The sequence below is a fragment of the Plutella xylostella genome, chromosome Z (genome assembly GCF_932276165.1).
Source record: "Plutella xylostella chromosome Z, ilPluXylo3.1, whole genome shotgun sequence".
NCBI lineage: Eukaryota > Metazoa > Arthropoda > Insecta > Lepidoptera > Plutellidae > Plutella > Plutella xylostella.
Window position 1 is genome coordinate 4,384,984 of NC_064012.1, and position 24,274 is coordinate 4,409,257.

General features: G+C 38.5%; 2 protein-coding genes across 3 annotated transcripts in view; one reads left to right on the forward strand and one right to left on the reverse strand.

Moving 5' to 3' along the window:
• LOC105381155 (dynein axonemal heavy chain 5) overlaps positions 1–24,274 on the forward strand; it is an 84,747-nt gene that overhangs the window by 7,278 nt on the left and 53,195 nt on the right. Inside the window, exons 5-10 of the mRNA XM_048632847.1 lie at positions 7,736–7,852; positions 11,466–11,747; positions 16,049–16,373; positions 16,951–17,057; positions 22,812–22,928; positions 23,554–23,701. Coding sequence (XP_048488804.1) covers positions 7,736–7,852; positions 11,466–11,747; positions 16,049–16,373; positions 16,951–17,057; positions 22,812–22,928; positions 23,554–23,701 — 1,096 coding nt within the window. The remainder of the gene's footprint in view (positions 1–7,735; positions 7,853–11,465; positions 11,748–16,048; positions 16,374–16,950; positions 17,058–22,811; positions 22,929–23,553; positions 23,702–24,274) is intronic.
• On the reverse strand, positions 17,066–20,125 carry LOC119694778 (wiskott-Aldrich syndrome protein homolog). 2 transcript variants are annotated; one of them, XM_038121932.2, is made up of 3 exons: positions 18,843–20,125; positions 18,629–18,737; positions 18,376–18,491 (listed from the first exon to the last, which is right to left on the reverse strand). In XM_038121932.2, exons 1-2 carry the CDS (start codon positions 19,500–19,502, stop codon positions 18,642–18,644), a joined length of 756 nt encoding a protein of 251 aa, XP_037977860.2. In that variant the 5' UTR covers positions 19,503–20,125; the 3' UTR covers positions 18,376–18,491; positions 18,629–18,641. The 2 variants fall into 2 exon arrangements, with proteins under 2 accessions (XP_037977859.2, XP_037977860.2); XM_038121931.2 differs by lacking the exon at positions 18,629–18,737 and having other exon boundaries at positions 17,066–18,491; positions 18,843–19,770.

Below are 24,274 nucleotides of genomic sequence, written 5' to 3' on the forward strand. Positions count from 1 at the left end.
TTCTACGATCCCACATGAGCACATGACACTAATGAAATACACTCACGGGCAATGAAAAAGTTCCAGTGAGAAAAGCACGCAAGTTAATCCTAAGTATGTAAGTAAATGCAATCTTAATGACGCCGTCTGCAATAATGAAGTAGGTACATTTAAAAGCTCACCAAAATATTGCCAACTAAAAACATACTTAAAAAAAATCAAAACTGAGGCCGTTTGGTGTCGGAATTTTGAAAGTTGGACTGTTTTTTTTATTTTAACAGAGATAATTCAAGCAACTTTTTTTATAGTAGGTACATGTAGCCTACTTTCCGAGCTGTGAATTACAAATATCGTTAATTATCGTTACGGTCGACGATACGATAGACATACGAGTAAAAGGTGTCGCAAAACCCGTGGGAAATAGCTGGTGCCTAAATGGCTTGCATTAAGAAGTCAAAATGCACTTGTAAACTGTAAGTTTCTTCGTAAAGTTTAACGGTGGGACTTCCCGACGGCTGTACTTTATACTTACTTGCTTCAATTATGACAAAATTATAGAGACAAGGAGCATCTTTTCGAATCGCATTTACTGTATCACTGGGCATGTTTTAGCGATAATTACATAACAGACTTTTAAAGGATGTTACAAAAGCCGTAAGGGGTCATTCAGAGCGACTACTTTTGTTTTAGAAATGTGGCAAATTCGCAAAAAAAAATCTTATATATATATTGTAAAATGATTTAAAAGATTAAATATAACTGCATGTAAAATCTTGCCTCTACTAAATTTTGAGGCAGTTATCTTCAACCGATTGATTCTGAATATTTGATGAACAATACATACATCATATTAAATTGTTTAATTTTCAATACGAAAATCTCCCTAATTTTGCTGTCGGATGGCCGTGAGTGAGGTAATTATTAAGGGATACAGTGATGTACACAATACACACATAAATTGTATTCAGAGCGAGCTGTTCCGCCTTAAAAGAGAATGTTCAGTTGTTCAGTCACACATTATTTATACAAAAGTCTTTGTAAAGTGAAATTGGTCTTCGTCTGTAACTTCAACTATTAATCACCAATGTTAGCCAGTTGTTAATCGAGCGATGCACTCACCTAAGTCGTTAAAATTATAAGTGCAAACGAATCCACTAATTCACTGTCTAGTCTACTAATTCTCCTCTCTGTCTTCTCTAAAGTAACTATTATGGGAAAACCCAGTATACTTACAACCTATTAAATTTTACCGCAATTCCGTAAGTACCTAAGACGTAAACAATAATAAGTCAATTTAAAAAAAAGTTTTTAATACTTCTCAACATTGCGTAGGTATAGCGAAGTTCTCATTTTATCTTTCTACATTACTACATTACTTCTGTACATTTTGCGTAATGTAAATTTTCCTCTGAAGGCTCACAATATACAGGTACTGTATAATGAGCTCTGTGACATTGATGAAAAAAAGGTAATGCTGTAAAAGTGGACTTATTACTGTCTACCTCTGAGGTACAGAATAGAAAACTATGTCAGCGAACAATCGACCACTCGACATAGGACTCTCCCATGACGCACTACGACTCACTCAAACCGGCTATTTAAGGCCGTCTCTGAAGGGCTTTAACGGCACACCTACAACTACATTCCAACTTCGACTGAGAACTCGTATACCCAAAGGGTACAGATGTAAGCGTCGAACCGCCATTGTATCTGAATACGTAGTTAATAAGTAGGGTAATAAAAGCGTTGTGTGGCGATACTCGTATTATAATTATAAGAAATTAAAAACATGGCAAAAATCAGGTAGGTATTACTTATTTTTTGCCAAGTCGACGATGATAAAACTAGATTGTAATCTATTAGTAAGTAAGTAGTTACTACATTAAAGTCAATGTTGGAGACTTGCAAACACTGTACGTCATAGTTTAAAATCAATATCCTTGTAATATTACCCGGCAAGTAGGTACATTTCAATTCCTAGATTTCCTCTTTGTGCCGTCCTTTTTCCGATATTGCCATGGAAACGTCTCTATGAATAGTTCGATAAAGCCTTTGTCCACGACAAAGGGCCTTTTATTCATATTCTCACTTTTGTCTCTTCAAGGGGATGAAAGCACAAAGGATTTTTATTAGTATTTATTAAAAACCAGACACTACATTTTACCTCATGATGATGAAGTACATTATCATCAGCGATCAGTTGTAGGATGATTTGTTTGTGGTGTTACACTTTAACTACCATATTATTCATACGGGGTCTTTTTACTGTGCTATTCATATTCCTGTCATAGAAATAGATATTATAATAAATTTTCAGCATTCGATGATTACGCATAGGTACCTACTATTATTGGCTAGATGCGGGCCGCCTCCGATCAGACAAGGTGAAAAACATTAGGGGATCTTCAGCAGTAGACGTCCTATGACTGAGATGATGATGATTGAAATTGTTTTAATAAACCAGAATGTTAGGATTTAAAAAAAAAACAAAAAGCTCTTAAAGAAATATGTAAGGTGCAGGTGGGTAATGCCGAATTTCGGGTAATTCAGATTTTTGCCGCTTTCTTCCAAACGCAGCCATACTTTAAACCGTGGCACCATTCACCTTGATGGCAACTTAATATTCTATCTGACTTGGGTTGACTCAGGGCGCTAGGACCGAGCGTGCGTGTTTAAACGTAAAATTAGTAAAAAAATGCAAATTTCCGCATCTTTTTGAATTTTCGGAATTACCCGCACATCGGTAATTAATAAATCAGTTAAGTTATTAAACTGATTGTTTTTTCATCCAAAAGATTGTCGTTTTTGTTCACTACGTTCGGAGTTTAAAAATCCTAGCTCATTTTTATTTTTATTTTCTGGAATTAGTTAACTAGGGTAATTCCGAATGTCAGTACATTTTATTATGAAATTCTGTGGATCGGGTAATTCCAAATTATAAATAAATATCATATAAATTTGTATAAGTACTTTTTTTTATCACTCCACAGACTTTATGTCCGTGCCTTTTGAAGAGTGGTAATTTTTATGAGATAGTTTTTAATTCTTTTATCTACTTTCTACTCGGAAAGGAAGTTTCATTTATATATATTCTATCTTTTATATATATTGTTCTTTTTTTTTCTTTTTCTTTTTTCTCATTTTTTTTTTTTTTTTCCACTGCTGGGGGAAAATCCACATGGACACCTGGGAAGAGGACCCAGGTAGTGTCGGGCGTTAACCGACTAAAAACCCCCAGCCGTGTATCTCATTATACAAGAAAACTTTTTTTTTTTTTTTTTTCCTTTTTTTTTTTAATTAATGGTTTTCAGAGTCACACTTACATTAGTAATGGCAACAGACTTAACAAGGACAGGGCCAATGCCAGCTGTCTTCGGAGAACTTGGCACCTGGACACCTGGCAATGGCTCGGCCCCTCAGTCGTTATAGGTCATGTTTTGCCTGATGTTAGTGTGTGACTCTGTTCGTAAAGATAACTTATTTTAATTGTTAGTTATGATTTATAATAATCAATAGGTTAGTTATACAAATTATTTTCCCAATTTGGCCTATATTTTGCGCTCTTAAGCAAAATTATATTTTATGTTTTATTCCGCCCCGTTTTGCCTTCTTAACATTTCCCCAGAAAGTGCAATGACCTCTTCGTCTCGATTCTTAACTGCCATTTTTAGATTGTACTCGAGGATGCGTTTCTTTGGCGCTGTTATTGCCGTTTTAGCGAGGTTGCCGATAGCGTCCTCGGTGTCATCCGCATAGTAGGTGCAGGCGGTGGTGTGCCTCGACAGCGCCACTACTGCGTGAGGTATGCTATCCCGCAACTTTATTTTATCTTTTGTTCTTATGATAATAACGGATTCGTACGTCAATCCCTGTGCTTCGTGTATGGTTAGGACGCGTGAGCCCATTCCTTCACCATACCCTTGGCTGGTCAAGGTCTCTTTTTCTTCCTGTGTATGCACCAGGAACAGAGTGTTGGTTTGGGATTTGGGAATTACTGCGTCAGTTAACCTTTTCAGCTGCAGGGATTGGATGCGCGCTGTTGCTGCGTATATGCCTGAGTATACTTCCTTTAGGGCGTATGCAACATCCATGGGGTTTCTGTATGAGCACAACAGCTCCTGGGTGATGTTTGCTACCAGTGTTGGGCGATTGTACCTAAGCTCGAATAGGTTGTCTCTGTCGATATATGGTAGCTGATTGATGTCTCCGATCAGAGCAATATCACAGGCACGAGACAGGTGGGCGGCCATTACGATTGCCCCGAAATGGTTCATCAGGGCTTCGTCAATTATCAGGCGTTGGCAACCGACATGTTCTCTAAAGCCGTTTACCAGGACTGATGCCATCGTACGCACCCTAGTTTTGACCATGTCACCAATACGATGCGCCAGCCTGTTTCTTATGTCGATGGCCGCCTCAGTTGTTGTTGTGATAATGGTGTCTTTGCTCACATCGAAGTTATTTATCACCCAGGTTGTCTTCCCACATCCAGGTACCCCGTTCACCCAAGTGATAGTGGGCATCGTCCAGTGATTCCAGTTGGCGTTGATGGTTTCCACTTTTGCTAGGATTTTATCCTCTAGCATAATTCCTGGTGCACTGGGCGACGACCACTATTTGGTTGTTGTGTGGCACAGTAAATTTTGAGGAGTTGCATTCCCAGGGTACAAATCCGCTTTCCTCGCTGTAAGCCGCCATATACGCTCCAGTCATTTTGCCTCTGAGGACTTGGCAACTACTGTTATCGTATATGCAGGCTTCGGCCTCCTCGAGTAGAATTTTTAGCCGGCCTTCGTTTTCTTGCCTGTAGGTCTGCATGATGGTTTTGCACGACAAGAGGTTTACCTGCTTTGTGGCGGTTGTTATTGCCACAAATTCTATGACGGCATTCTCCAAATGCTCTTTAGGGGAGGTTGCTGTTTTTAGCTTCGGTGGGACCACCTGACCCATGTCGGCTCTTGTTATGGTTCTTTGGGCCGTTCTTTTTCGGATGGGGCCTTTGGGGATTTGGCGCCACTCAGGTGTCCTCTGTGGTTTCCCCATAAGGCTTTGGGCAGCTGATTTGAATGCCTGAAGGAACCCTTGTGCGCGCCCCTGCGAGATTCTGCTCTGCATCCTCATATTTATTTCCTGCTGTTCAGCAGCAGCGACGGACTCGGAAGCCATCCTCTCCTGTAGGCGTTCTGATCCGGTGACCGCGTATAAGTACTTAGGGACAGTTCTAGGCAATATTTAGAAATGAGTTTTTGCGAGGTTATAGCTGATCGAAAAATACATATTATCCTTTAGCTTAAATTACCTTAAACTCATTTTAACTGTCATTCGGAATAACCCGCAGTCATTAGGAATCACCCTCGCGCAAAGAAAAAAATATCAGCTTTTGAAACTTAAATATTCACGAATTCCGTGGGTATTTAGAGATGTCTGTTAAACAAAGTTTTAGGTAGCATATTCAAGTATACAAAGCGTCCTTACACGAATCAAAATGACCAACCAGTCCTCATAAATTGACAAAATACGAACATGGTTCCAACTCACCCAAAAACCTTTCGGAATAACCCACCTGCACCTTAAGTACTTACAATTTTTAACTTCGTGTCAGTAAACCAATTTATAATTTTTTTAGTAACAAGAGGGCTACATGCATTCGAAGGAATTATTTTCGGCTAACCGGCCATCATTGATCGATCACGGATTTCAAAGCCACATGGCAATCTACCGGCAATACCTAGAACACACTAGCAAGCTCTGTAGACTATTAGCGGCTTGACTGATTTTGAACGCCCGCCCCTGGCACACCTAAACCTAATAGCAGAAACTCAATACTCACGGCTTGTACCAATGTACTTCCTTACACGCATTGAGTTCAAATGGACTCCCGATTCCGCATTGTTCTATGCCTGTACAGAAGGAAGTCTTGTAAAGTATTGGTTTCATTCATTTTAAAAGTGGTTAAAATTTACAAAATCAAAATAGTTTATTTGTGAGTTTGTGAGTCACAGCTTTGCACTATAATTTCTCCGTACTCAGCCAACATGGCGTACATTTCGAATAACTTGAAACATTACATAACATTACTAAAACATAACACATATCGTATACATATAGCTATATGAATTGCGACTCACTATGTATAGGATAAGAATTTAATAAGTTTGGTCTAATAAATAGTTTTTAAGTTTAGTTTTAAACATTTGGTTGTCCTTTGCGTCTCTTATATCTTACATAAGTGAATAGGTAAGAATGCGAGTTACAACATCCTGGGCCCAAGTGGCAATAATGATAGCCGACCTAGAAGTAGCTTACGGTGCCATCTTCTTGTGAATAAATGAATTCTATTCTATTATTTTAAGAATAATTGCTTTCGGCTGTAAACCCCATTCGTGGCAGTCAGAGGCAGCTGACTTGTGAGTGCTTTTCTCTGTACCTGTACATTGATATTCACGTGATTCGTCGGGAGCTTTAAAGCCATTATTGGTTAGAGTACAGTGTACAGTCACTAAAAGAACTACCCACACTGACCGAATCCGTGACATGAAAAATATTTAACTAATAGTTTTTTGTACTATCTTGTACCCTAGGTCTTAGGGCCGAAACACATAACCGTTACATAACTTATTGACCATGATTCAGTGTGTTTTATGACATATACATACAAACAAGTTGTATAGAATTGAATATAGTGCGACAAACTTATCTGTTCCGGTGACAGCGAACTAAATTGATCCATATATCATTATTTACCAATGAATTATATATTCATATAGATTAGATGGGTTTATTAAAACCACAAGAGCCAATTACCACTACTGGCAAACTTAAAATCTTGTAGAATTAAGAAATATTAGACATTTACGTGAGCTCTCACCGGAACAGATAAGGTTGTGGCACTATACTACTTTATTGACTAATTAGAACACAAAAAACTATTTTCGAGAAAAGTACTCGCCATTGGGATTCATAGAATTAATAAATGGACTTTAATCCAGTATATTCTGTGTCGTTTATTTAAAACAGAGTAATGTTTTCTTAATAACAAATAAGCATTAAGTTTTTTTCGACGATCCATACCAGAGACGCGTCCATTCACAATAAAAAATCAGAAGAACTGGTCACCGTAGCAAACGATGGTAAAACACTCTTTTTCGCGACGCCGCAACGCGGCAACGCACACTGCCAATTTTAGGGCCGCGGCGCCGCAAGGCGGTTATGTGTTTTGGCCTTTAGTATCAAACTGTTTACGCTGGGGTGGCACTCATATCTCTTTTGCTGACTGTACTCGAATGTTCTCTAAGTATATTATGATATTATAATGTGATCTACTATTGTGCTATATTTACAGTACTATACAACTTAGGTTATTTTAAATAAGATAAGTATTTGTTATTTCATATAATATTTAGGGCCTTGCGATGCGTGCGAAGAGCATCTAGGAATGATTTACATATTTGCTTACGTCCAGCGCAACCTTGGCAGTCTACAAGTGATATAAAATCTGACTAACACTTTCACCGCACAAACCCAACCCAAGTCCAGCTCTACCATTTATCACCGCATTACCACCTGAGTGCCTATCGACATGATGATGATGATGATGGCATCCATGCCAATGCGACTTCGGTGACTGCTTATGGTTACACAGGCTTCGTTGGTGTCATGGTGTGGTGCTCAATCTTGGCGGCAAACATTCGTCCACATAATATGCCATCGATATACTCCACCCAGCACCCTGTATACAGCAGTCTTCTGCTTCCAGATCCTGAGCGAGAGCGAGCAGCTGCGGCGCGAGGTGGACTCCAGCGGGCCGCAGGACGAGCTCGAGTACTGGAAGAAGCGGGGGGCGCAATTCTCGCAACTCGTCTCCTATCTGCAGGTGATGTTATTGATCTAGGGTTTTTAAGTTAATTTTAAGTAAAGTTAAGTTTAAGTTTGAAGTTAAGTTAGGTTTAAGTTTTAAGTTGAGTTAAGTTAATTTTTAAATAAATAGCCGCGTACCCATCGGCTGCACGCTTAGATTAACGATATACGAACGGTGAAAGCGGTGTGTTACATAGAAAACAAAAAACTGTCCGATTTTGTTTACTGTCAATCCGTTTTAAGTTCAACCTAATGACAATGATTGTACCAATGAATAAAGTTACAAATTTCTAACCAAACTAATTCAAAATACGAGCGGTAGAAGTGGGGTGTTATTTTGTCGAGACGTTTCTTTTACGCTCACACCTCGCCGAGAACGCCACTCAATACTCGGTCTGTATACTGATCCCATAAGTACAGACCGAGCATTGGATTGCGTTCTCAGCTTACGGCCGGTGGATGCGCGGCTAATAGACAGATAAAAAAACGTTTGCTGTGGAGTAAAATTGTTGCTGTCTAATACAAACATTCAGACGCGACGGAATCAGAATGATTTCTCAGATAACTTTTATCTGATGATTGAAAAGTCAGCCCGAAATGTATTTTTCTGTTAATACTTTTGGCTTACGTAATTATAACTATGATTACAAAAGCTCTACGACAGGTGAAAAGGTAGGTATATATATTTTAGGCAGTTCTTAGCTACATTAGTACTGTATGTGATGATGATGAATACCTAATAATATTCAGATGAAATATAATATGTATATGAAATTGATAACGTCGATATTGAATTCACTTTGAGGGGATAATACGTCTGTCTGGTTGAGCTGAACTATGATCCCTGCTTTCAATGTAGCGGGGGCTTTAAAGTAGTGATTACATCAGGCAATATTATGTTGCGTCTATTTACCCTAGTAGGGGAGGATGAAAAGTAAGGAATAATAAACAATTTGTTAATCGAAATTTTAAATCTTCACGTATACACACATGGGCGTACCCAGGTAGGGGCAGGGGGGGGCAGCTGCCCCCCCCTAGACCTTTCGAACCTGAGATTTTTTTCTATTATATGTTTAAAAAAAATGCATAATATCGCCTTATATGGCTAAAAGTGCTAGGGAAAAATAATAAAAAAACATAATTATATATTTTACGCGGTGAAATATAAAAATAAAACATTATTATAGTTCAAATCATTAGTTTCAGTCTCTATTATTCGATATTCTATTCTATACTTTTCTATTCGCTGTAAGGTGTAAGTACCTGCACCTGGCTCTCTCGAGTGGAACCTTTGTGCATATCCCCAAGGTCTGAACTACCTTCTTAAGCTTGGTTGGACCGTTTCGCACCACGCTGGTCCACTGCGGGTTGGTGGGTTCGCAAATCTATGTAGATGTGCTAAATCTAGATATTCAGTTCTGGCCAGCTGTTGGGCATTAGGGACATCAGATTTCAGAGGGAGGACCCCTGTTCCTCATCTCTGGCTTGCCTTTATTTTGGTGTCCAGAACACTGAAGAGGAACAGGATCTCCCACCTTTTGCTTGGCTAGCTTGAGTGGTGTTTCACTAGAGCAAAAATGCTTGTAGAAGGATGTTTTACCCAGTAAGGTATATAGGGATCTTGACCGATTGAGAGCTGTTTAATACCTCTCCATCCATAGTATCTCATGACATGTTGCCCCCTTGCTGCTACGTCACTGTAATGTGCTAGCGACTGTTCGAGGGGGGGGGGTGCATTTACTGTGTCTATCACCCCTTCCTTTTTGTCCGTGTGTGAAATATATAGGTCAGACAGGAGCCATATTCCTTCCATAGTCCCAGTTACCCAGTCAATTTAGTACCCCATACCCATACCCTTTATTACTTTTCTCCATATCTTAAAATAGTCCTGCACTAACTGGGGGTTCTCTTTGGGTTTACTTGTATACTCTAAGCAGGGAATATGGTTGGTTGGTGTCACATTTAATATAGAATTATTTTGTCAAACGGCTCCCTACATAATAATGTGGCCGCATGAACACCTTCCACGTGTCTGGGACCCTCTACTACTGCAATTTTGTGCATTTGTACATTTTGAACCTGAACTGCACATTTGTGCGTAAGTAGCTGTTTTGTCGAACAAATATTATTATCTAATCATTGTGTTTTGCAAATATTACTATGCTTACAGCAAATATAAGAATGTAACATAACAATGTAGCATAAAATATGTAAAGAAAATAAGCTAAAACTGCAAAATAACATTAATTTCTTAACTCGCCCGGTGTCAGGATCAATGTACGCCGGAATTTTCGTCGCCTTTCGCATGCAAACTGTCAAATTCAGAGTCAAATGTTTTTTTCATCGTATAAATATAAAATTTTCTGATGAACGTCAATTTTTATAAACTACTGTCCGTTCGGATAAGGGGCTCTTTCTGTCTTAGGAGAAGAACGGAGGCAAGAAACTCCTGAGCTATCTTTTTTACAAAAAACTGACTTCAAATTTCAAATATCAATTACTTACAATTTTTTTAGGCATTAACAATAATACGCATAAACGATGCGTTTCGGTTCGAAGCGGCAAAATAAGTTTAACGCAAAAAAAGAGTAAGTACAAAATCATGCGCATATTCGTATCATGAGGTTCGAAAGGGCTAGAAAATTAAATAAACGAAAAATTTCCCGACAAGTGGGTATTAAAAACGTGTTACCTACTCTTTAACTTAACTCGCAAAATTAAACAGGTTTGAGCTGCCCCTCCCTAGCTGAAATCCTGGGTACGCCCTTGTATACACAACGAGATATTATGTGATAAAAACATAGTTAAATAAAATACCTTAGTTTAAAATATATTTTTATCGCCAGGGCGTTTGATAAAAAAACTATAAGTATACAAATTGGTTTCAGCAGATAGTTCTCCATGTTTCTGTTCCTTTTATTTCGACATAAAAGGCTTAGGGCCGTTCAGATCTGTATACCACTTAGGTATAGAACAATGGTAAACCATTTCACACATGCGTTTCCACACATTCGCATACGCGCCCCTAATGGATGTTCGGCCGAATACAGTGAGCCAAATGGAAGGATTAAAACCTCGACACAGAGTCAATAGTAGTTACAAGCAATATTCCCTGCGGCTTTGGTAGTCCATTATGCCAACGTATTGGTTACTTGCATCCTAACGCTGAATATTGTTAACATTTTGCAAAGGTACTGTTATACCTAAGTACCTACTTAGATAATAATGATTTTGGAACAAAACTTACTTATCATTAGATCCTTCTTCCACTTAGTGTTTTAGGTATAAGTATTGATTTAGTCATAATTACTTATACTTACTTACTTTGCACTGAACATCTGAACCGCACACGGCGATACGGCTCGCGACTTATCACGTGAGTACAAATCTACAGCGAAAAGTGGGTGACTCATCTGTCACCTCTAACTACCTCTTCGGGGACTACAATCGTGAGCAATATGTATGTATCTGAAATGCAAAGTGGTCGATCGTTAAAAAAAACAGAACTGTAAAGCTAGTCAAAACGCTTACATTAATTTGCCATTCCTCGAACAACTTACAAGAAACCCTGCACCTCGCTAAACAACGACCACAATTACCTACCTAATAACAGTTGTTCACATTCCCAGGACAATGAAGTCCAACTAACGCTGACCTGTCTGCAATTAGCCAACTCGAAGGTGATCAAGCAATGGAGGGAGACCGACCATAAGATCACGTTTTGCTACAACGAGGCAAAAGACAACGCGAAGTTCATCCAGGCTATGGAGAAATGCTGCCACTCTCTTTACTTGGACGACCCCGTGAAGATCAAAGACTCCATCTTGAGCCTTCTGCAGACCGTCCGCTTGATACATAGCGTGTCGCAGTTCTACAACACGTCGGAAAGGATATCCTCGCTTATGGTCAAGGTAAAAAGGGTGTTTTTTAATAGAGGCGTTGTTGTTATTTCAGACTGAAGAGAAAGAATAACTTAAGAGAATAAATAACTTTTTTTGTCCAATTAGTTTAATAAATAAGTAACAATAACACTTTGACATTTAATTTATAAAATGCATGGCGCTAGCCTTAGGGCACGACTGAAATGCTATAAATAAGCATGTTTATGTTTAATTCGCTAAAGAAAAATACAGCTCTTCTAAAATACTGTTATTTTATAAAGGACACTAAAAAATACTCCCACGTTGTATAAAAAAATACAGTATCTTCTCAACATAAATCCTATTTTGCACAGTTAAAAATAATTCTAGGAAAATAACAAGCTCATTAACTGTTAAAACGCCCAGATAGAAATTTTAACGAAACTAATTGGGCATGGAAAATTTACATGAAGTAATTACCTACGTAATCCGATGTTTCGAACAAAAACAAAAATGATTTTGTAAAAGGAAACAAATAAAATTATTCGTGGAATTATACTTGTGATTGATTGATCTCTCGTGCTTCTTAGTAAAGTGTACTTATTGTGTAGTAGGTCTATGGTATTTATAAATAGACTGTTGCTAAAAGTCAACTTCAATATCAGAACTTCAGTCCTTATAACACTTGCGTCTACTTGCTGAATTACAAGGGGCTGGTAGGTATTCAAGGGGCAGGAAAGCAACATTCACGCTCACTTTTTTATTTATTTTTATTACTTTTTAACCTTTTGTTGTAAACGTATGTGTGGTTTCTGTGTGAGTTAGAAACAAATGAATTTTCTTTCTTTCTTCTGAGCGTCTGGGCATAGAACAACGCAGTCAAATACGTTTTCAGAGCAGAGGCGCGAGCATAGGATTCGATACTATTTTCGAATCTACACGAAGGGTCGCTTTTACCAAACGCTAAACGTATTTAAATCAAATTTTAAATACATTTTGTACCAACTGACAGACGTATGACAGGCTACTAAATACGTTTAGCGTTTGGTGAAATTCCACCTAACATGGAAAAAACAAATGCCACTTTTGGAACTAACAAATTTGCCTTACATTTTGACAGTGACATTTGACGATACGCAACGTAAACGGAGGTTTCGAATCCTGTGCTCGGGCAACTGGTCTGAGATAAAAAATTGAATAGAATAGCGTACGTTGCAAAATCTGGACCGATACCCAGAATATTGCTCGGTTTACCACAATTACCTTCTAATTATATCTTAGAGTGACTGCGCTTGCGTACACTTTTTTTCGTCATCCTTTCTTTAAAGCCTGGTCGATATATGTAGGTACACACGTTCTCCGTAAATAGAATATGATCGCGCCTCTCACATGCAGTATGCTACGTATCCCGTGTCCTTTGTATTTGAGCTTTTGACCGCTAGCGTGGGTTTTTATAAAGGTTTTCCCCTAAAGTACAACTACCAATCATATTTTTTAAAAATGGTAATGCTCTGTTTCACAATGTCTAGTTAGTGGCTACCTGTGAGATTAAAATACATGCTTTCACTGTCAAAATTAATAACAGAGAGTGACAGCATGTATTTAATCTCAGAGGTAGCCACTAACAGACATTGTGAAACAGGGCCTAAGTATGTAATTTTTGTTTAGCCTTTATAAAGCTAAGTTTAGTAGCCGTTTACGCGTGCAAGGGTGGTCAAATAAATACACAATTATAACAATTAGTATTAGGCTGTGTCTTACAGCGATATTTCAGCGCGCGATATTAATTCTCGTGAACTACTGTGTGATTAAAAGAGTACCTACTCAAAATAACAGTTAGAAACGCATAGCTAACGGCATAGACTTAGTATATACTAGCGTATAGACGAACTGACAGCTTGATAAAACGTGACCAATTTTGATTTTTCAGTGTGTGCATTAGCTAGTGATGTACCTTTCTTTACTTTGGAGGACCATCGATAAGTTATTGAAGTTCGATGTTCGACCCTTGGAGAGTTGTTCCATAGACTGTTGTTGTCCAGATTATAATTTTGACATAGTGTAAAAAAATGCATAAATAAAAATAAAAACACTTTTTTCATCGCTCCGTATTTTATTGACTTTTAAACAGAACAATCTTAGATATATCAGCTGTCTGACCCATATTACAGGCTCTGCCTCGGATGGCCGTGTCTGAGATGTTCCCACATATTTATTTATTTAACTGGTTCATTACAGTTTCGTTTCCTAAATTATGAAGTTTACATTCATTCTTAAGTCGAATTGCTGCAAATGGTAGAGTTCTTCTTTGGATTCCAACCAACGCGTCCAACTTATTTCAACCACTTTCGGCTTATTATAATATCTATAGAGGGAATCTGTTGGACAAATTATAGAAAATAATTAGTTTATGTATTTGTTAAAAGATGTGCCTTGTCCTGACTTATTTTTACAGCTAACATTCAAGATAAAATATCGATAATGATATCGATTAATTTGAGTCAATCCCTAGCGTACATGTAAAATAAATTGATGAAAAATATATCCACTAAAATCTTGTAAATTATTAACAAATGGACTTCCACATACACAAAATATGAAAGTAAACAACAGCATTGGCATTATTTTATATTTAATACAGGATAAAAGACAAGTTTTAACCAAAAATATACGCGTCATAGCAGTGATGACGATTTTGGTATTTACCTGTGAAATGTGCAATTTTCAGGATTATTTCTATGATTAACGCCACAATCACTCGCAGAAGATGTTACCATTGTTGAATACAATTAGATTTACTGAAAATAAACCACGATGTACGCAAAAAATCCAAAATACTAAGGTGTTGATTTTCCGCGTGCTGAATTGTGACGCTCTGTCATTCAAAACCAGTCACAGTTTCATTGGATTCGCTATCCTTTTCTATCTTGCCAAATTTCCGTAAGGGATTTTCTTCTCCCTCGCTCGCTTTGTTCGTCTATACGCTAGTATATACTAAGTCTATGGCTAACGGGCACTTTAACCCCATAGTTAATAATTCAGAGTTAACCGTTATTATACTTTTATACAATTTTAAAGGTATATTTTAATGCAATTGTTTACAGTTTTAAAGCGATTAAGACACCTAGATAGAGAGAATATAGCATTACATGTAATGATCGATCGATAATCGAGTGTTATATTAAAAAGTTTAATTTTCCTCTAATTTAATTGAGACGTTTGTGAGACGTAGTTTATGTACTATAAATTGTAGAACCCCCCCATAAACATTCACATTGCACAATTGCCTTGCAAATTAAATTTTACAAACTCTAACTGGGACTATACACAAATGGAAGCCGTGAACCAGATATACTACTAGTTGTTCCCGTAAGCTTCGCTTCGCCTTTAAAAGTTTTCGTGGGAATTCCGGGATAAAACGTAGCCTATGTAAGAACTCAGGGAAACTCAGAGATAGATCTCAGGGTCTACAACATCTGTATACCAAATTTCATTCAAATCCGTTCAGTAGTTTTGGCGTGAAAGAGTAACAGACAGACACAGTTACTTTCGCATTTATAATATTAGTTAAGATAAGATGCGCCAATAAAGATACACATCTTAAATGGTGGGCTTCATTTATACACTCTACACAATATACATCCACCTATACAGTACGAGTATATCGCCTTTCTATAGCAACACAACCTGGCAGTCGGTTTGAATAGTCAATTAGTCACAACATAGTACATCTTGGTTCATACTGGACTGTTCTCGTTTAGTAGTGAGGTAATCTCGTAGTGCCCACTTTGCCCCTCTCATGCACTTTATTGAGGGAAGTACAAAGTCCTAAAACTGGACACTAACTATGAAACTGTAACACTATAACTTTACACTACGTATAAATATTAACCTTACTTATTTATTTATTTAATACTTTATTGCACAAATACCTATGAGATATAAGTGTACAAAAGGTGGACTTAATGCTAAAAGCATTTTCAACTCTATACGTGTATATTCCGTTGGTAGGCTAATGTAGGTATATCCTGGCAAAATTTGGCGAAGTTATACTATTGTCACGTCAAATATTGGTGGTTCTATTATTGTTAAGTACTTATATCATTTCGCGTAATTCAGAGTTTCAAAAGGGATAGTGGATTCATAAAACATAGGTATTGTATGGACGCTATGCCGATGCCGTGGAGTTGCAAAAGTACGAAACAATCCCGGCGCAGCAGTGAATCAAATTGATTATAATAATATAGCTTTGGCATTTCTGAGTGATTTCGATGGCGCTGTATTTGTCCATACGGCTAGTTTAAAATTTGAACTATTTCTACAAAGATATGTATCCTATATATTTTTTTCAGATTACAAATCAAATGATAGAAACGTGCAAGCAATACATTACCTGTCGATTCAAAGAAACAATTTGGTCGCAAGACAGGTCGGTCGTCCGGGACAAGTTAATTCACTGCATCAATTTGAAGAAGACTTACAGGGAGACGTATGTCCAAGTGAAGAACCAGCCCTTTCTCCCGAACGCAGAGCAATTCAGCTTCTCGGAAAACTATGTGTTTGGAAAATTCGACACGTTTTGCAAGAGGCTGAACAAAATCATCACAATGTTTGATCTGATGGAAGATTACACTCATCTGTTCCAGAAGAGGATGGAAGGCCTTCTTCTTGGTGAAGGTTTGTATTGCGACTATTCTAGAAAGTTCGCCGGCACAATTATAAGATTTAAAAAAACTTCTAGATCTTTTTCAGGGGTATCTCTATAACTTAGTTCAATTCAGCCATTTATAAGTTAAGAGTTAATTTCTTCATCGTTCTAGGGATATTTAACTTTCGCTACTCCAACAAACGCCTCGCTTTTAGGTACTGGACATAGATCTCCTAATGCTTACGCATGTAAAGAAATAGGCTGTGTATGTGTGTATGCACTGGAGCGGAGCAGGGTGCACATTTACACAAAATATCCTGTCGTGAAATTCTATAGGTGGATTTTTGCCAGAGTAGTTCTAGTGAGCAAGCATCAAGCAGCCTTATATTGCTACAATAGTCTAGAAGGTAAGGATTCGCCAGCACATTTTAAGGTTAAAACGCTTTGCTAGATCTTCTTAGGCCTAGGCGTGGGCCTGTATCGTATGCCAATCATTTTAAATTATTGTAATCTACAGTCGCATTAGCATAGTCGCAAGCTTTTGTAAAAAGTAGGCGCTCGCGCAGTACATGATTTATTAATGATGATCTTTTCCATGTTGCACAGATCTAGAGGAGGCCATGCACACCTTCGAGGAAGCTAAAAAAGCGGTCACCAGCTGTCAGTATGACTACCTCGACTACAGGAACAACGACTTTGACAAGGACTATCAGGTACTTAAATAAGGTCATACATGTTACTTTTATTAACAACATCGAGATTTTTATTTTTGAAATACACATTAACATTTTTTCAATATTAAGTAGGTATATGTAACATAGACATACACGGCTGGTCTGTAAAGTTTCTAAGCTACGTAGTATATTTTATATAAGTATAAATTATATCTAACTGCAAAATGTATGTGTGGATTTTATATGGGTGAGATTTTTGTGACATCAATAATGAAAGCGAGGGTGGACTTAGGATAGGGTTATCAAAACGGTAGGGATCAGGCCCATGGGCGGATTAGGATTGGTCAATTTTTAGAACGCACCAAAACTAACCTGTTCTTAATCGAAATGAGAGTCTTAATCTATTTCCCTGTTTAGGGCATCACAATTTATATTTACCATAGTATGAAACCACGTCTCTAAAGCCTGCACAACCAATTAGTGCATAATATGACAGCACTTTAAAAGCGAACTGAACATTTTCAACAGAACTTATTATCTATGCCTGATTTACATAATGCAACAAAATTAGAGACTTTAAGTGGTACACTTAGTTAACGTAGCTATATGATAAGAAGCCAATTATGTCATTGTCATTATAGTATAGACTTTTACAGCTTTTTACATAGAATACGAATTCGATTTCTTGTTAGAGGTTTCAATTAGACAAAACAAAATAAGTGGTAAGTATACGTGTAGTAAAAAATTATAGTATTTTATAGTCTGTTGAAATATATATATAAGTACATATGTATGTCTAATTCAGACGGAATAATAATTGACAATCTTAATTGTATAATGAAGCTCAAGACTAATAAGTAAAAAAAACTATATTCGAGGGATTTTTGGTAAGTATGCATAGGAGATATAAAAAGGGTCAAAACATATTTTTTTTCTAAAATGAGTAAATACATTTTGTTATTCAGAACAGTGTTCTTAATTAATAGCTTATGTAAATAGTTCTATATAAAGTATTGTGCTTTGAGCACACTTTCCGTTACTATTTTAAATATATCATCTCAAAAACTATTATTAGTAACCAGTGTACAAAATAGACATATTGCAAATAATAGCTCAAAAGTTTTGAGAAAAGTAGGTATAAGTACAAAATTATTTTCTATTTGGTCAAAAGTGCCAAAATTATTATAATATTTTAATAAAATCCGAAAGGCAAGATATTCGTAGTCACGTGTATGGAAATTATAAGATAAATGATTGAAAATGGAGTTGATTCAAAGTGCAGATATTTTAAATGTACATTCAGTTGACATTCCTGCTCAAAAAACGGCTTAGTAGTAAAATAACCTCCTATTCAGTTTGAGAAAAGTTGGCGTTTTTCTTCGGCACTTTGCTGCCCAGCGATTGTGAGTAGGTTGTTGTCGTCCGGCTCGGAACCCCATGGAGTGGTATACAGTCGGGAATTGATGGTGTTATCTGTAACAAAAAGAAAACACATTATATTCTCTTCAAAAATACTATTTTAAAAGTACGTTTAGAGAACTTGAATCTTTCGCTTGTTCCTATTTTCTATAAATATATGGCAGTTACAAGGAGTGTTTAGTGTTGGTTACCTAGCTAGTGTTTTTAATCATCTTCGTCGGAGGAGTCGAGGTCGTGCTCCTCGCACTCGGCCTTCATGTCCTGCAGCTCGGCGGCCACCTTCTCTAGAATCTTCAGCATCTTAAACATGTGTACAGTGTCGCATTTAATATTTTTGACTTGCTCGATTTCCTTCTCTATATAGACAAATTTACCGCCGCTTTTTTGGTTAAAAAGGGTGACTACCTCGGTAATGATGCGCGCTCGCTCGGCGTCCAGCTCGTCGTCGTGGAGGCCGGTGGGGGCGGGCGGCGCGGGGCGGGCGGGGCGCGCGGGCGGCGACGGCGGCGGCGACGGCGGGCGCGGGCGCGGGCGCGGGATGGCGCCGCCGATGGCTCCCGGCGTCGGCACCAGCTCGGCCACCCACGAGTCCACCTTCGTCGCCGGAGCCGCCTCGCCCCCCCACGGCAGGTCCGGCAGGGCCGCGGCGCCCCCCGCGTCCCCCGCGCCCCCCGGCGGCGGCGGGGAGTCCTCGCGCGCCTCCTCGCCCACCTCGTCCGGCTCCTCGATGCCCTCGTCCAGGTCCTCGGTGCACTCCGCGTCCGTGTCGTCCGGGTTCTTGTAGGGCTCCGCCACGAGCACCACCGGCTCCTCGATGCACAGGAGGGACTCGTCCGAGGGCTCGTCGTCGGTTACGAGGTGCTCGGTGATGATCGGCACCTGCCCGCGCCAGCCCGGCGCGCCGGCGCCCGCGCTGGCCTCGTCCGCGCCCGGCGCCGGCGGCGGCGGCGGCAAGCACGCGGTCTCTTGCCACGGCTCGTCTTCCACTACCACGGACGCCTTAAACGTCTCCTCCATTTCTTGCATTTCGTCTTTAATGCGGGAATTCGTCTTTTCTTTAGACATCTTGGTGTAGTCCAAAAATCCGTGTGATCGCCGTATCTTGACAGCACAAACTTCAACCAGTTGCAGAAGAAAGATGTGGTGTTGACGACACCTGGGCCGTCACTGAGCGCGCGCTCTGCGGAGCGGGTGAGTCGGCGGGGCGCGGGGGGTGCAAGCGGTGGCGCTCCCACGGGTGCACACGTGCTACGACTAGCGCCACGGACTTGCAATTAAACTGCAGCGTCCGCCGACTGCCGGCCGGGAGGCTGATGCGCGAATCAATAAATCACGGCTGCACTTATGTAACGCACCGGCGGTGATGCGACGGACGGGCGCAGACTCCGGCCGGATGCACTTCCCGCCACCAGCAGATAGATGGCTCTGGCAGGCTCGCAGCCGCTCCACGAGACACTACACAATGCTCTAACTAAACGCGCCAAACTGGAACACTGCCTAATTAATAGCTATTTTTCCCGTTTAGGCTCAAGTATTCTTGAGTTTTTTTTTTCAGAATAAAATCCGCTATCCAATGTGATCAATTATCGAGGATTATATTCAATGTCTTAAGATGTTTTCAAGGATGGTTGACTCGTTGTAATGGTATCATATCAGCTGGCACATCATTAGAATGAACTTTAGAATACACCACCCCGATGTGTACAAAAACAAAACAAATTCGCTAATTAAACGGAAATAATTTTGTTTAATTAGCGATTTCTCGGCTATTCTTAAGAATAATAAATATTTTATATAAATACCTTTATTTTTTATTTATACCAAACTTTGTGTAACATAGTTATTTTATTGAAGTTTACGTGCCATTAAACCTGAAGGGTTTGTCTTGACACTAAATACAATCGTGGTCGACAAATCAGTAACATGAATATAACAATAGGTATTAATTATACATAGGTATTAACATTACTTATTTAGATACTCATACAATTTCATTTCTAAGGTAACATACATAGGTTAACATTATTTGTGGACAGTGTGGATTAAAAAGATGCTAAAAGTACATACTAGGTGTCATACAGAACGCGTCACCTAAATCAGTACTTATTTGTTTTTTCAACTTAAAAACGACAGTGTTTTTATACCATGCCTAATAATGATTACTATCCAAAACAAAGTACTCAGTTAGCTTTCAAAATTTTTCAGCATTTTGTTTTCTTACCTAATATTCTTCATATTATATTATTTAATCTTCAGCATCACGGTACGTATGCATACTTATAACTCTTCAAAAAAACAGGGGAAATGAAAACTAAAAATCCAAATATGATATTTTCTATTCAGCTAATCTGAATAGAAAATATCATATTTGGATCTCGCTAAAACTCGACTGATTTGAGTTATTTAATTGTGCTTAAACTACAAAACATTTTATTTTTGGCTATACTCTCACGCTTAATAAACACCTTCGTCTTTCTTTATGCTCTACAACGTTTGAAAATTCGCAAAAAAAGCTTAGTAGGCTAGTTTTATCTTTTTGCAGCATCCTGTATAAACTATAATTTATTCGAAGTACCTACGCCACGAAGTGAAGTGAAGTAATGCACTAAGTTTATTCTAATATTCATGTTAAAATTATCATATATTAAAATTCAAGTAGTACATTTTGATATGAGTGCGTCAAATTGATCATTGCAGTCGACTAAGTTATGTTTTCACAAGACTTAGCGATTGCTCACGAAAGATAAGTTTATTAAAACTAAACCTGCATATTTACCTGTGAAATTTACATACAGAGCTATTCTTTCACTCGTCACTTATATACTTAAAAAAATTGTTACAAAAACTTCAGGTAGGTACAGTAAGGCCCGGGTCTCCTATTTACGCCGTAGGTCGCGTCCAGCGTCACGCCGTAGGCCGCGTCACGATGCCGCGCTGCCGCACCGCGTATCATTTTTGAGAAAATCATAAAATAGTAAAAAAGTGCTGATGACGTCATGCATCAGGTGCGATGCATTTTGATGATCAAAGCCTATAGATTTAAAAACAAAGTAACTGTCACTTTCATTTTTGATTGAAGTTGACGTTTATTTGGGTCATTTTCATAAATTCTGTTCTGACACTTTCTGACTATTTTTTTTTTATTTATTATATAAAATGGTTAGTACGTATTAAGAGATGACCTCTATATAATATGTCCCAGAGCATGCCACCGCCTACACAGCTGAAAAAATGCTTCTGCTTATTTTTTTACATGATAAGTATACTTTGTATCATCAGAAATATCAATGTCATTTGAAAATGACCCATTTGTTGGTTGGCATGTAAACAAAGTTTAAATGTCACTTGTCAGTGTCATTTATGTTTTTTTCGAGACTAAGGTAAATATAAAAATAAAATTTGAGCCTAATATGTGACGTCACTTCCGGTTTTAAAATAATTAACTTTAAAGTTAAAAATAACATGCATAAATTATTGTATATACAAAATAAAAAAATACGGGTCCTCTAATTTCCTAAAAACTTTCTGAATAGCTAATAAAAATATAGGAAAGAAAATGAAATGTTGTCCATTGTTACAGACCGTATTTTATCGATGTATTTTATTTATTAAAGGTCAAATCCGTTAAAAAGCCATTGACAAACGGTATTTTATTTTTTAAATGTAAGTAAATAACTGATAATGATAAAAGTCTTTGCAAATCTCTTTAATGTCAGGACTTTACAGTTGGACTGTAGGTACTGCAGGCTAGGTAGTGTCAGTTTTCGGTCCAATACATTGTAATTCAAATTATTTTTTTATTTCTCTCTCTAATTTCCCCCTTCTAACCCGGCAGTCTAGTTGGTCTCATTGGCAATGGTAACGAGCGTCCGGGTTCGAATACCGGCCGTGGCTGATATTTGCTTACAGACAGATATTTGATGTGTGTGATGTACGTATGTTCGTTTGTTCGTACTACTTACTATGAAGTGTAAAAAGTATTATAGATGTTCCCACATTCATTCAACACAATAACCTTGCCTTTTGTTATACATACTCCTAAAATATTAGAAAAGGATTTACACGGGGACGGCCTAAATGTATGTGTTTTTTGTCATGACTGTGTCGTCGTATTCGCAATGTTCCTACTTTCGTAAAAATACATTGCCTTTGTGTGACAAAATGAAGTAGTTGGAATGCGGTGTCCATTATAATTACAGGCTGTTGCAAAAAGGGTATACTAAGCCGAAACCTACGGGTTTAACATGTTATATCTAAACCCGAAAATTAAATCAATATGTCAAAATTCGCGAAAAAAAAAACAGTAAAAAGTCACGTGACTAACATAGTTTCATGGAAAATGAACTGTATAGGTAAATTCTCAATGTTTCCTAGGCTTTTGAGCACAAGACCAACCTGCTCCGGGAGAGCATCGGCAACACCATCGAAGAGAACTTCAGCAGCGTGTGGGAGACGCCGCAGGGCATCAAGTTCCTCACCAGGTTCGAGAAGGTATGTGTCATCATCATCAGCTTGTAGCAGCATCACGTATAGCAGTCCACTGCCGGTCGTATGCCTGTGTGTTAATCCCGGGTGTCAGCTAACTCCATACCAAATTTCATTACAATCGGTTCAGTCGTTTCTACGTGAAGAAGTACACACACACACATACACAAACTTTCGCCTTTATAATATTAGTAAGATAAGCATTTCGCCGAATGGTGCAGTTATGAAGTGTGCCGAAGTTATGCAGCGTTGTGGGCAAACTGTTAACCGCCGTCTGAGTTAGCGGCGTATCGGTTTACTAAAACGGGATTAGTAAGTTTATATTTTGCTAGTCGCTCTACATAGTTTGCAGTGTTACGCCTCGTAACAAGTAGGCTGTTTGCTTGCCTAAAAGTCAAATATTGACTTAGGGCTTGTACACAAAACTGCGTTGCAACATTTGCAACGTCGGATCGCAAAAACCTGCGACAGTACCTAACTGATCACGCATTTGCCCTGAAAAACTGTCAAAACTCGTCAAACTGACGTCGCAACGCAGTTTTCCACACAAGCCCACAACGGTTATACCGTTATTTTTATTTCAAGTACTCCAAGTAAACAGTACTATTTCTCAGCTAAAACTGTCCACCAGGTGAGCAAGAAGATCCAGATAACGAAGCTGAATGAGAAGTACGACCGAGTACTCAAATACTGTGAGAAAGAGGTGGACAAGATCGTGAAGATGTTCAAACGACAGCGCGACGACCCGCCTCTGCCCAGGAATTATTCGCCGGTCGCTGGTAACATCTTCTATTCTATTCTATTCTATTCACTGTAGGGTGTAAGTCCCTGCACTTGGCTCTCTCGAGTGGAACTTTTGTGCATATCCCCAAGGTCTAAACTCCTAAGCTTGGACCATTTCCCACGGCGCCGGTCCACTACGGGTTGGTGGGTTGACATATCTATATGTGCTAAATCTGGATATGCATATGCAGGTTACCCCACGATGTTTATTTTAGAGCGATGTCTTTTGAAAATTATGAAATATATAAAAAAAAGTTAAATAAGATTATACTACGCGCTACGTTGCTACGGCGTAGCACATGCTACGGCGTAGTAATTGCTACGACGTAGTACTTGCTACGACGCCATGAAAAAAGTACAATAACCCTAACTTTGCAACAGAAATAAGTGCTAACATCATAAAAAGTTTATTCGGGCAAAAGCTAGTCTTTGTAACCTCTGATTCTTCTATGTACATTAATGTAAAAAAATGGACTTTACGTCTATTACCCCTTGCAAAGTTAGCGTTGTCGGATTCTAACACTTCAATACGGAAGTAAATCTTACTTACTGAAAAGACGATGATCAAT